Source organism: Colias eurytheme, chromosome 4 (genome assembly GCF_061535395.1).
Source record: "Colias eurytheme isolate Ceu_HAF_F1 chromosome 4, ilColEury1 Martin Lab GWU primary, whole genome shotgun sequence".
In the NCBI taxonomy this organism is placed as follows: Eukaryota; Metazoa; Arthropoda; class Insecta; order Lepidoptera; family Pieridae; genus Colias; species Colias eurytheme.
The window spans coordinates 10,737,099-10,751,015 of NC_142983.1; the positions used below are offsets into that span (position 1 = coordinate 10,737,099).

Sequence of the window (13,917 nt, forward strand, 5' to 3'; positions counted from 1 at the left end):
CTTGTAGAGCCAAATTTTGGCAATCGTTGTAAGCTTTTCTAGTCTACGCATTTACATAATTGTTACATTGTGTGCAATAAAATAACTCTAGTCATGTCTAGTCAATTAACGATTTATTACCTTTCTTGCATTAATAAATAAAATGAGTGTATCGATTCTTGTTTTATTTTATTAGGTAATTCTGTATTATTCAAGAAACCCCAGAAATTCGATTATGCCATTCAAATTTGATTTTACAAGACGAACGTCAGTGTTGACGCTTTTTTTATTTTTATAGATGCTTTAGTTTGGGCTTAAAATTGTGATTAGTTGAAGTATTAAGGGATTATCAAATCCTCATGAAATGAATCAAAAACAAAGCAGATCTGCTTATAACTTTCTGATAAACTATGTTCTCAAAACATCATAGTTCATAAAAGGTACATATCTTTATATTTCAAACAGTGTTTAATTAATTTTGAATGAGTTACTTTTTTATTTTCTGTTAAAGTGTGCAGTATTGTACTCTTTATCTTTCGTTGGTGCTTGCAAACACCACACCGCAGATAACTATTAATCGGCTTTCGTTACTTTTATTACCTATGTATTAAATAAATTAAATTATTTTCCAAATTTTAATGAATTAAAGCTATCTCTGACTATATATTGGTCTCAGTGACTGAACAATACAGCACACTTTTTGTTTTAAGCCTGAATTTTGATGTTTAACGGAATGAAACTCGCGTGAAATCGCATGTCATGCCAATAATAAAATAATGTTGTTTTCGTTGTCTCGATGTTGTGTGTAAGTTTGTGACAATTTGTGACCGATATCATTATTTAAATGTAAATATTTTCACCTGAAAATATTGTTAATATCGCTCACAGTTTGTGGAATTCATCTGCTTGGTCCTTCGACGTGGATTAAACATTGCCAAAAATTTAATAATAATTTGTGCATACTCATGCATGAAAATCCCTTTTAGTGCAGTTATAATCCGTTTTAGAGACACTTTTGGGCCTCTTTACGTTCGCATCCATTCAGTGTAAACATTAATTTGCCCTGCACATTATCTTGGCATCTATTTTGGCATGCGCTAATCCCACGTCACCGTACCGTTGCATCGAGTGTGGCTAATATAGAGTTGTGTTCTCAGGATGAGTTATCTAACGATATTGAAACACTGCTTGAAGAAGTGAAGATCGTTCAGGCTAATCTATCCGATCTTCCGAATGAAAGTCTGGACGCTATGGAACAGGGTCTTAAGGTAAGGTTTGCCTTATATCATAGTTTTTTTTATTCAAGTACAATTCCCAAACGTATAATCCTTTCCAAATGTTGACGTAACTCATTATATTTTAAAATAGGACGAGCGTATCATTCGTAAAACTCGCTCGCACGCCCTATTCACATGCCAGCTATTTCAGTCTTGAAACGAAATGTTGCTTTCAATTCTGAATTAACTATACCTATGATGTCATCACGAAAATTCTCATCAATTTGTGATATATGAATACATGGTAATAATATCAACGAAAATGACCAATGCATTTTATACTTCAGACTTTCGTACAAATAATTTTCGAATATTCATATTATAACAGTCTTAGCGTCCTTTACTGTTTTGTTATATTCTCGTACACTATGTACGAGCTTTGAAGCCATTAGGTTTGATTTATGTTTCCCGTTGTTTATATTAGATGGTTTTGGCATCTTGATGGATCATTTTAACTCTTGACTTGCTTTATATAAAACCGATTACCGGTGTTTCATAAACGATCATTTAATCCCTCATTTAATTTATTATTATGAAATGTAATATCATTGCTTTGAGTTACTTTAGTGACCATACGCAATCATGGAGCCTCTATGTAAACAAAACTAGAATTCATGGTTATTACGTCAGATACGTAAATATCGTATACAGCATCATCGACGGATATACAATTGTATTCATTTCCTATTATAATGATTTCATCGATTATTACTTGCTCACACGTGAAATGTCCCTGAATTTTATGTAGTTTATTTATTGATATGACATCTTATAATTCGTATTTGTTTTGTCTTGAATTATTTTACGATCTTAGTTATGTTGGTACCTAGCTAGTCCATGAAATCAACAGCGGTAAAAATCAAATTATTAAAAAGGATAATGGAAAATTTTAAAATACTTTTGATAGACCAAACGTTCCTTAAATAATTTGAATTGTCTCCCAAAGTTAGATCACAAATAGATAGATCTACTCGTTATTACGCGACTGCTCCAACATTGAAAAATGAAACTAATTTAGCAGTAGAATCCAACCATGTTTATAATTATGACCTTCAAATTTATATGATCTTGATTAATGAATCACAGTGCTTTATCAGCGTTGACAAATGTTTACCTCGTGTCATCAACTCGTTGCGAATTAGCGAAGTTGTCGCAGGCTGCATTATTCCCTGTTGGATGATGTCATGTACCTACATAACAATTACGACACTGCGTTAATAATATTCGAGTTTTGTTTGGCACAAACCAGTAGGGCATTAGTTCGCGAAACTCTGAAGAGACGCGAGTGAATCGAAACCGAATGTCGAAACGAATCGAAGTTTAAATCGATCTTATGCGAAATATTGATGGAAGTTTGTGAGTTTTATCGTTTTATTCAGGTGAAATTTTTGTTTCTGGAATATTTAGTGTGAAGGTATCTCTTCAAAAATAATGTGTCGTGAATCGTCTTATTGTTTTATGATTTTATTCATAATGAATATAAATTAATTTATTTTAATTAACCACAAGAAATAATTAAATTTTGAATCCATCTTTAATAATTATAAAAACATGATTTTATTTAATAAGTTTTCTATTATAGCTTTTCGGTAAGCCTCTTGATAATTTTTAAGGCTTCTAATTTAAAATGTATAAAACTCTATTTAAAACAATCCATATAATTACTTCCGTTAAGCGTATAAAATAAAACAATATTCACAGAATTAATGCGGTCATCGTTAGTCATAATACCTAAGCAAATAAAGTATGAAAAACATTGACATTGTAAACATTATCATGAGATGTATCTTGCTTGATAATTCAATGTTTGTCAAAACACAAATAAAGTTTATTATGTTACCAGTATTCTGAGTTTAAGCAAAAAAAATTAATATGAAACTACTAAACATTTTCAGGAGGGAATATCGATTCTAGTCAAGTGTCAAGAAGCGGCCGATATTTTAGAACAGAAAGTCATGGAATTCCGCCAAGAGGCAGAAGTACAAACTTTATTAAAGGATCTCATTGTTATGAAAGCTAGGATTGCAAAGTTGCTGGTTCAAGCCCGCCAGGGTCTGGTCACCATCCAGGTAAGAAAGGTAACTTGTATTTTTTTATTTTGTTTTGTTTTTTTGGTTTACTGTTTTTATAAAGTATTTGTATGATTCAACTAAGTATTTTTTAATATTCATTCATTCATGGTTAACTATCATTCAAAAATTTATCTTTGTGTTTCAGGACGCTAAAAAGGAATTAGAAAGGCAAAACGAAGAAGTAGAAGAACAAAAACAGAAGATAAGTAAATTAGATACTTGGCTCGAAACTATTAACAATGAGCTAAAGGAGTCCACCCAACAATCTGAAATATTAACGGAGGAAACTATTTTACGTTACATTGAAATATATGAACGTTATATTAGAGAATATGAAGAATATGAAATAATTTTAAAGTCTATTTGTATCATAATTCGTGATGATTCTAGTCAAATGAAAGAGAAATTAAATATTACGAAAAATACATTAGAGAAAACAAGAAATCTAGTCATTAATGAGATAGAAAGGTTAAGAGACATATTGATGCATATTAGGAGTGTACCTGATGTTATTGAAGAGGATATATCTCAAACGGATAGGACAATTGACTCAACATCAATGCCTGAAGAAGTTGTTTCACCACGTGAAACTGACGTGGAATCAAAACTAGACAAACAACCACTTACAGAGGAACCTTTCGTACAAGAAAGCCATATTACACAAGTTGAAACTGAATTTAAAGAACCTACACCATCTAAAATCAAAGAAACTGAAACAATTGAAACCCAAACTGGGCAAAGTTTAATGTCAGATAAACCTTCTGTTACTGATAAATCTGTTGTATGTCAACCTGACCCAATATCGACACATGACGTTTCTATAACATGTGAACCACCAAAAGATATTGAGGTTCAAACAAGTGAACCGAAATCAGAAGAAAAAGAAATGCTTGAAAATATTCAAATCAGAAAAACTATATCTGAAGGTCATGAAACTATTGAAATTGCAAGTAAACCAGTCTATAGAGAGTATACCACGAATGAACAATCTCTTGTTGTGGGCGCTGATTATAAAGATTCTGATTTACATAAAGACACTAACCTAAATATAACTCATAGTTTGCCCCAATCATTTGAAACAGTTATGGTAGAACCCGATGAGACTACAACAGAAGTCGTTGTCGATGCTGATGGCACAAAGAGAATAATTGTGAAGAAGGTCAGGAAAACTCTTGTAACTCGACAACAGATCATTCATAATAAGGAGCAGAGATCACAAATACTTTCGAGTGATGGTGTTCCACAAGAACAAACATTCTCACAAATAACTATGAGGGGTGATAAAGGATCTACTATTACTACTTTAGACGATGGTGGTGTGCAAACCATAAAATATCAAACTTATGGAGGTGAAATTGTATCTGGCTTGCCCAGTGGAGAAGTCACAATTCAAGAATTCACATCTAAACCAGATATGGTAATATCGTTAGAACAAGGTTTTAAGCCCGATGATATTCTGCAAATTGCTGAAGGTGAAATTAAACCGCATATACAGACATCTTCATCTAGCGTCACAGCCGTTGTTCAACAAGTGACCAAACGAATAGTTAAGACGCGTCGTCGTATTATTCGGAAAGTTGTAATTATTGATGGTAAAGAACATGTGACAGAAGAGATAATCGATGAACCAGACAATGTTGAAGTAACTGAAGAGGAAATACCTAGAGTTTCCATCAGCGTTAAGGATGGATCTTATGTACAAGTAGAAGAGCCGGACGATAAAGGCGACGATGATATAGAAAAACCATCAGATTCACGTGACAAACAATTACCTCGTGAATCACCACAACGCGACCAAGATGACCAAGACCAGTCTAAACCAGTCATTACTGAACCTTCAGAAGAAAATGACGATGAAAAACAACAGCCCATCGATGAATCGGAACTCGAGAACTTGGTCAAAGAATTTATCCAAAAAGAAAGTATGTCTGATTCACCCAAAGCAAATATCGAAACAACTTCAAGAGAAACAATTCAAATGTTTGAAGAGAAACCCACGGTGCAGTCTGATAATAACCAACTAGCTACGGAACAAATACACCAGATTAGTGGATACTCTGATTCTACTATGCAATTATCTTCCGTAAATATGTCTACTGTGGTACAAAAAGTAACGAGAAAAATAACAAGAACAAGAAAACGTATTATAAAACATATTAAAATTATTGATGGAAAGGAGCATGTTACTGAAGAAGTTATTGAGGAACCCGATGATGTAGAAATAATCGAAGAGGAACCTAAAATTAGTCATTCTCTACAGGAACAAGGCGTAAAAACTAAACGCATAAGAATAGTGAGGCATGTGCAGATTATTGACGGTAAAGAACATATATCCGAACAAGTTATAGAAGACTCAGGTGATGAATACGAACCAACTTCAACGGTAACCACCGAAATTAATGCCCATTTAATCCCATCAGAAATTCCTCAAGAACATGAATATTTGCAAGGTGATGTTGAGAACACAGGTATCGTGACTTTGCCTCTAGAAGAGCCCATTTATGATAATAGGACTAAAACAATTGACTCGTCAAAAACATTAATTGAAAGTGAAATGCATGGCTCTCTCCAAGATGCGAATAAAGTTCCTGCAAACTTAGAAGCGAGTGATGCGTTAATTACTCGAGATATAGAACAAAAAATAAAAGCACCTACAGGTATCGTAGTAGAAACCTCACCCGATACGCATATAATAGATATCACAAAACGTTTGCTAGGAAGTGAAAGTGATCACACTGCACTCAGCAAAGGAGCTTCACCAACGGGGGAAAGAAAGCCATTAATTAAAAGTGCAAATGACAATGAAGTTTCTCGTGAAACTAATGAAGAAATACCCTTAAAATCCGTAGAGCCAAATATTATTGAAGCAGTTGACTTTACTGAAACACCTGATGTTATTGAAAAGAGTAAAGATATAGTTGAAGTTATCACTAAAGGTATCCAGAAGGTAGAAAATAATTTAACAACACTCGAGAGCAAAGCAGAACCTGGTGTTATAGAATTACAAGCAGCTGGTGCAAACGTAGACAACTTACCTATTGTAAAAGATAATAAACCTAAAGAAAAAGATCAAATTGTAGATATCAAGAAAGCAAAAGATGAGATTACAAAGGTTGAAGAAATTGTATCTACGGAACAACCAAAAGATGACTTTAAAAACGTTGAAGAAAAAATATGTGTCGCTAAACCAGAAAAAGTGGATAAAAAACCGAAAAAACAAGACAAAGACACAGAAAAACTCAAACACGAGTCTATAAAATCAGAGAAAAATGTAGATATCGAGCAACCAAAAGGTGAATTTAAAGAAACAGAAACAATTGAAGACATTAAGAAAATTGATGATTTATCCAAAAAATCAGGGAAAAAAGTGGGGGTTAAAAAACAAGATGAGAACAAAGAAACAATTCCGGCTCCCCTTCAAACTAAATCCAATGAAGATGATTTAAAAGTTACGAAGAAAGATTTAGAAATCTATGAGAAACCAAAGGAAGAAAACATTTCACCTAAGTTGGACACCGAATGGAAACACAAAGTAACGGAAGAATACACTATGCAAAAAGAACCTACAAATGTCGTTGAATTATATGACAATCAACCCACTGCAGAAATTATTGAACAAGAACAGCCACAAATAGTTATGAAGAGAAAGATAGTCATAAAACGCGTACAAATTATAGATGGAAAAGAGTATGTAACGGAAGAAGTTATTGAAAAACCAGAAGATGAATTGACACTTGAAAATAATCCTTCAGTAGTTCATGTTTTACAAAAAGAAGGACTTAAGACAAAACGTATAAGAATCATACGACACGTAGAAATTATTGACGGGAAAGAGCATGTAACAGAAAAAGTAATTGAAGACGACGGTGATGAATACATTCCCGATTCAACAATAACAACTCAAATTGATGTATCCATGTCGAAACCAACAGATGCAGAAAAAGATATGGCGAAATCTATAACTACTCAAGAAGTGACAACAAGCGCTAGTGAAGAAATACCAAATGTCGTTGAACTTGGCCATAAAAATATTATTGATATGACACGAAGTTTGATAGAGAGTGAAAGCGTGATACCCAAGTTATCAGTTCAAGATATAAAAGCTCCCGAAGAAACATCAATTCAAACTGCTTCAATAGAAGCTGCAGCAACCTTAAAGGACGATAAGATCAATGTAAATAATGAGAAATTACCTGCGGTGGAATCGCAGGAAGACCAAACGTTACCCGAACTAGTACAAATTGATAAAATTATAGAAAAAACTGAAGAAGAAAAGTTAAGCAGTAGTGACGTCGATGGAAAAGCTAAAGATCTAAACGACGAACCACAACAGAATCGTTTGATACAAATGGATGTAAATCAACAATTTATCACTGAAGAATCAAACAACCAGCTTCGTGAAGGTAAAAATAACCTAAAACAAGATGATTTGTTGCCTGAGACCTTAGATATTATATCTCCAATTCACGATAAACCAACAAAATCAGATGATATTGTAACAGAAAAAGAGATTGATAAGCCTTTAACTATTTCAACTGACAAGTCTGTTGAAAATGTGCCAACTAAATTAACAGAAGTAGTTGATACAAAAACGTCAAAGTTAGATTCGACTAGTGCTGACAAAATACAACAACAGCCATCACAATTAATCGAAGCAGTGGTTGAAGAAACAGTGACGTTAAAACGAGATGAAAATATTATGGACGATGCAAATAAGAAAGATTATATAACCTTACAAACAGATCGCGACACTTCACCTGTCTCATCTTCTACAGAAATTCAAAAAATTAAATTAGAAACTTTACCTTCCCCCATGCCAATAGACGTTGAAACACCGAAAGTAGAAAATATTGTTTCTGAAACTGATTTGAATCAAAAACCGGAAAGCCCAAGAGTTTCGTATATTGCTCAATTTGAAGAAAATTATGAAAAAGACTCACCAGAAGCGCAATTGTTAACAACATCTGTTGCGTCTTCACCCATGCCAAAGGATATTGTACAAAATGTTAGCATGTTTATTGATGCAGAACGTCAAAATGTTCATGTTGATATCCCTCAGCCCGATATTTCGGTTGAAAAATTGACCCAAACTGATAAAATTTTGGCAGAACCAACAAAATCTACAGAAAATATTGATATTTCTATGTCTATTACAAAATCGAAAATATCTACGGATACTGACCCTAAAATGGAATTAAATGTATCCTTTGATAAGACGAAATCTGGAGAAACACATGTAGTGAAAAAAGATATTCAAGTCGATCTACCTAGTGAGGTTAAAATTACTAAAGATGTTCCTGTGAGTACTAAAGATGTTGCAGGTGTAAATAAGCAGGAACCTATAAAAGAAGAAGGTGATAAAGAAGATAAAAAACGAAGGCGGAGGAGGAAACATAAACGGCCTACTAGTGAAAGTGAATCTCTTGATACTGAGACTCACACTGAAACTGATAAAAGTATTATTGACACAGAAAGTTCGTCTTTAAGTCATTATGTTGAATTGCCAGCCTCAACGCCTATCGATTCTCCTAAGCCTACGCATGATTTGATAGAATCTCAAATAGGAGACACACAAGTTGAACCGGAATCATCTTTAGAGTCTCAAACTAAAACATCAGTTGATGAAATAGGATACGAACCTGAAGATACACATACATCTTTGGACGCAAATGTGGCCGCGGATTCTAAGAAAAAACAGAAGAAACGTAAATCTCATAGAACTAGCGAAGAAACTTTATATCCGAAACAGACATCAACTGAGGATGAAACAACCGTTACCTCATCCGTTGAAGTCATAGAACCTATAATCGAAAAGAAAGTAAAAGGCAAGAAAGGTAAAAAACGGCTGCCTGAGTCTGTTGTTGCCGCAGAATCTCCAGTAACACAAGAATCTCCCTTAACCGGTCAAGAAATTACAACAATATCACCCAAGGAAGAGTCATACCATACAATAAGTGAAACTTCTGATATTAGTACAGTTAAAATTGTTGAGGAATGCGTTGGTTTGAGCCCAGAATCAGTGAAAGAAGATATTACAACAACTGTTACATACCCAGTACCAGTGTTTGAAGAAGTACCTACTCAAGAATATTCTGTCCAAACATCACCAAGAGATGAGCCAAAGTTGGAAACAATTCAAAAACCAGAAATGGCTGACACAGTACTGCAAACATCTCCGACTCCTGTATCTGAAGTGATTGTACAAACAACACCTACCGAAGATAAAGAAGTAGATACTCAGACTAACGAAAGTATGGCACAAAATGTAGATTTCTCTGACATTCATGTACAAACAAGTAGAACAGAAACTCCAGAATTAAAAATTCATCTGGAAGCTACAACTCAAGTTATTCCAAGAGACATTTCAGTACCAGATGAAAAATCATCACAAACATCACCAATCGAGCCAAATGTTGAATCATCGAAAAAAGAAACAGATACCCGAGAAATACAAACTTCCCCAACCCCACAGGTACAGTCTGATGAGAAATCTACTGAAATTAAGATAGAAACAATTGATTCTACTATTCAAACTGTAAAACAAGATATCGTTGATCAGGAGACTAGCACTACGCCAGTGGAAAAAGTAGAACTTTCTGATATAAGTATTCAAACACCTGAAGTTCCAATGATCAGTGCATTTACTCAATCCGAACTTACTCAACAGTTGGATATTGTGTTGCCTGTCAGCAAAGAAGAAAAGTCTACAATATCCGATCAAATTGACGTGAAAAATACATCCCAACAAACTTCTCCTAGAACTGAAAATGAACCCGTCATGGAAATTTCTAAGAATGAAGTGGTAACTGTCGACGCTGTGCAACAAACTACACCACGTGAAGAAAAAACACTATCATCACCAATACCACCTTTAGAACTCGAGAAGACAGAAAGTCTCATAACTGTAGAAATAGGTCAGCAAACAACACCAAGAGTAACTGAACCAATAACTGAAACTACAAGGGGTGGTGACAAACGTGTCGTGACAATTGACTCCACTCAGCAAACTTCACCTAGAGTGTATTCAGAGGATTCGATTTCCACATCCACGGACGAGCCCTATGAGGTTCATTTAAGAGCACAGATTTCAATTCCTCAAGCCACACACGATTTCCTTGATAGTGAGCGTGAAACAGCAGAGCACTCACTTACAATTTTGGGCGATAAACATAAACAAAGAAAGAGGAAACCGAAGAGAAAAGCAGAATCGCCGCTAAAATCCCCTGAAAGTTTGTCCGATCCTATTAATGCAGAATTGGCGTTGTCAGTTACGCCGACGAGTGATGATTTATCTAGCAAAGACAGTTATTCTACAGATGAAGGCATCGCCCAAATCCGACCTTCAACAGTGCCAGCCAGTCAGGAATCTCTAGTTGCACAGTCCCGACCCACTTACTCAGATGTAGTTCAGAGATCCAAATCTAAATCACCATCACCTAGTAAGACTTTCCATGAACCAAAGTCGGAAAAAGCAAGATTACTGGAGAGTCTTGAAAAACGTACACAGGCTACATATGAACCTCAAAAGAATTCACAGGATTCCATGAGTGTAGCTCTTATTGAAGCGTCTGTGGAAAAATCATATGATCATGTGGTCAATTCAAAATTAGAGGAAGTTAAAAATGCAATTGAAAATAAAGACCCCAATAAAGTAGAAAAAAATGTTATCGTTATAATTGAGACCATATCCATTTGGTTAGAAGAAATACAATACAAAATACACGGAGCTATTTCTTCGGGGTCGAAAGTAATTGATGAAGCTCAAAGAGTAAAAGATTTAGAACAACATGTACAACATCTTAAAGAAATAATATACGTAACAGAAGTTCATGAAGAAATTGTCACTTTAATTGAAACTTTAACACGCCAAATGAACGCAGTAAGTCATTTAAGCAATGAAAGTATGACAAAAGTCAAACAAAGTGAGGAAGAGTGGCTTAAATTCTTAGAAGATGTAGAATTATTGACCCAATCTGTTGGTAGAATGAAAACGAAATTAGAAGAATTAATTGTTCTAGAAATGCCCACAACTCAAAAATTGGATGGATTAGATCAAATGGAAACAGATAACGTTGATAATTTAAATAATGTTAGGAAAATGTTTAAAACATACCGTACATTACTCGAAACGCATCCGAAAATAGAATGCCCGTCAGAATTATATAGATGCGATGAAGATACGAAACATATTGAAAATACCATCAATATTGAACGGGATCGTCTCCTACAATTAACTTCATTAGCTGAAGAATATGAGCAAACATTGCAAGACTTCGGCCAAATTACTGACGTTGCGGAAGCTTTACTGGATGGTAAAATAATTGTATCCAACTTAGATCACCTTCATGAAGAGATACAAAAACACAGGAAATTCTTCGTAAATCTTAGTCATTGTAGAGCCATCCTCGAATCTTTAGAAGATAATTTGGACAATGAGACAAGAGCTAAATACGCATCTTTGCATCATTCACTTCATGACAGGGCAACTACGATCATAGATAGAGCGGCAGGTAGAGCTCAACAAATGACTCTAGCCGCTTCGAGATGGAGTGTACTCGATCAAGGAATGAAAGAAGAACTTCAATGGTTACGAGTAGCAGAACAGAGAATTCCTGATCTCACTAACGTAACATCGATGGATCACGAACAATATATTAATCTGTATCAATCAATCAGCCTTGATGTTTCTCACCATTACGCAAAAATGTTGCGTCTACTATCTATCACTGAAGGACTTCAAAACTTAATTGTTTGTCCTGGACTCGAATCTGAATGTTCCGTAGCACTTGAAACATTGTTAAAACTTCAAGAAAATATCGACTTTTGGTTGATAAGACTTACAGATTTCAAGGAAAATTGGTTAACATATGACCATTTGATTAACAGGATTGAAGGATGGATTAATTTAGCAAATAGAGAGATGGAACATATAACGCCAGAAAATATTACAACAACAAGTAACCTTCGACGTTTCTGGGAACTAAAAGCACAACATGAAGTACATAACAACCTTAAAAATGAATGCAGTATCCAATTCGAAAAAGCATTAGAAATATTACCCATATCAGATGAAATGGTGCAACGTCAGTTCTTCTCTAAAGTTGAAGATAAATGGCGGGACTTATCGAATAGAATTAACAACATTCACACAACAGCCATTCAAAATATTTCGGACCGTGATGTTACATCGGGTGAAAAACTAAATATTCTGGAAGATGAAATAAGAGAACTCCGTGGAGCGCTAGAGGGACTCAAAGGTGTCATTAAAAGTGAAGATGAACTGAATCTTTACATTGAAAGGCTTCAAGTAATGACAAGACGTATCGACCGCATACAAAATGAGCTCGGTCGGCTTAGCCTTTTACCAACTGCAGAATCGGAACGTTTAGGCGCTCTTCTATCACAGTCAGGAATATTGGATGATCAAATAGCTGAAGAATTAGAAAGGAGTATGTTACTAAAAGAGAAAATTGTACAAGTGCAAGCCGGCATCGCTCGCGTTCAAAAGGGACAACGGCGTGCTCGATTAGCTTTGGAAGAATGTGAGGCAGCAGAACGATTGGGCAGTGATGTCGTCGAGAGAGCGACAGAAAACTGTGACAAGTTATTAGAAGATCTGGCAGGACAATGGAAAGACATTCTCGCGTTGAGACAAGCGCTGCATACACTGCCCATAAGTCTTCGTATTTGTGTGTCACCCACAAGTATAGAGAAGGACATTTCTGCATTACAGGTAAGCTTTTCTACTTACACACTCGTATGTTACGTATTCATTTTGATTGAATACTTGATCCTAATGAACTTTTACTTTATAGGAGACTCATGCGGAATTGGAAGCTGCTTGCAATGATCTCAGCGTTCGACTCAGGAACAAGCTGCAGCTGTGGAGGCGGTTTGAAAGGCAGCTGGAGCTTGTCCAAGGCGCAGTTCGAGAGGCCGACTATATGGTCGAGCTGCTCACTGTCCAAGGACAAGTCGATTACGATCGCTTACTTAAAGCAACTGAGAGATTAGAGGTAAGTTTGTAACAATATTTTTGCTATTTTAGCGGAATTCTTGTTCTTTTTTTCTCATTGTCAATATCATGAATTTCCTTACTTGATAAAATTAAAATAAAACACTTTAGATTTTTAGAATTTATTTATTAATTGATTATAAAGTTATGTGCAGTTGCATTGTCACTAATAATACTACTACTGGAGATTAGGTGCCCTGTGATGTATTTATATTTTCATAATTACGACGTAAACGATATTTTATTTATCACCACATACAATGCTCATACTCCATTGTCCTAGACGCTGAGTGAGTCACTATCCCGTCGTAGCGGCGAGCTAGTGGGCGAGTTACGTCACTTGGCCGCGCCGCTCGCCGCCAGCGCGGAGCAGAGCGTGGCGGCCAAGCTGCGCCGCCAGCTGGACGACGCGGCGGCCGCGTATGAGCACACGTGCACTAACCTCACTCACTTGTGCGATAAGTGAGTGCTTCTTGTATTGGGGGAAACTTATTGGATGACTAATAAGATTTTTGATTGACGAGTGATTTATAAGACTTTTGGAAGTGTTGCTTTATATTTGTATAAATGAGAT

At 35.3% G+C, this 13,917-nt stretch overlaps 1 protein-coding gene across 1 annotated transcript in view; it reads left to right on the forward strand.

The window, feature by feature from the left end:
• LOC149909200 (muscle-specific protein 300 kDa-like) overlaps positions 1-13,917 on the forward strand; it is a 137,845-nt gene that overhangs the window by 92,576 nt on the left and 31,352 nt on the right. Inside the window, exons 37-41 of the mRNA XM_090101431.1 lie at positions 1,137-1,247; positions 3,152-3,334; positions 3,474-13,061; positions 13,144-13,344; positions 13,627-13,805. Coding sequence (XP_089957557.1) covers positions 1,137-1,247; positions 3,152-3,334; positions 3,474-13,061; positions 13,144-13,344; positions 13,627-13,805 — 10,262 coding nt within the window. The remainder of the gene's footprint in view (positions 1-1,136; positions 1,248-3,151; positions 3,335-3,473; positions 13,062-13,143; positions 13,345-13,626; positions 13,806-13,917) is intronic.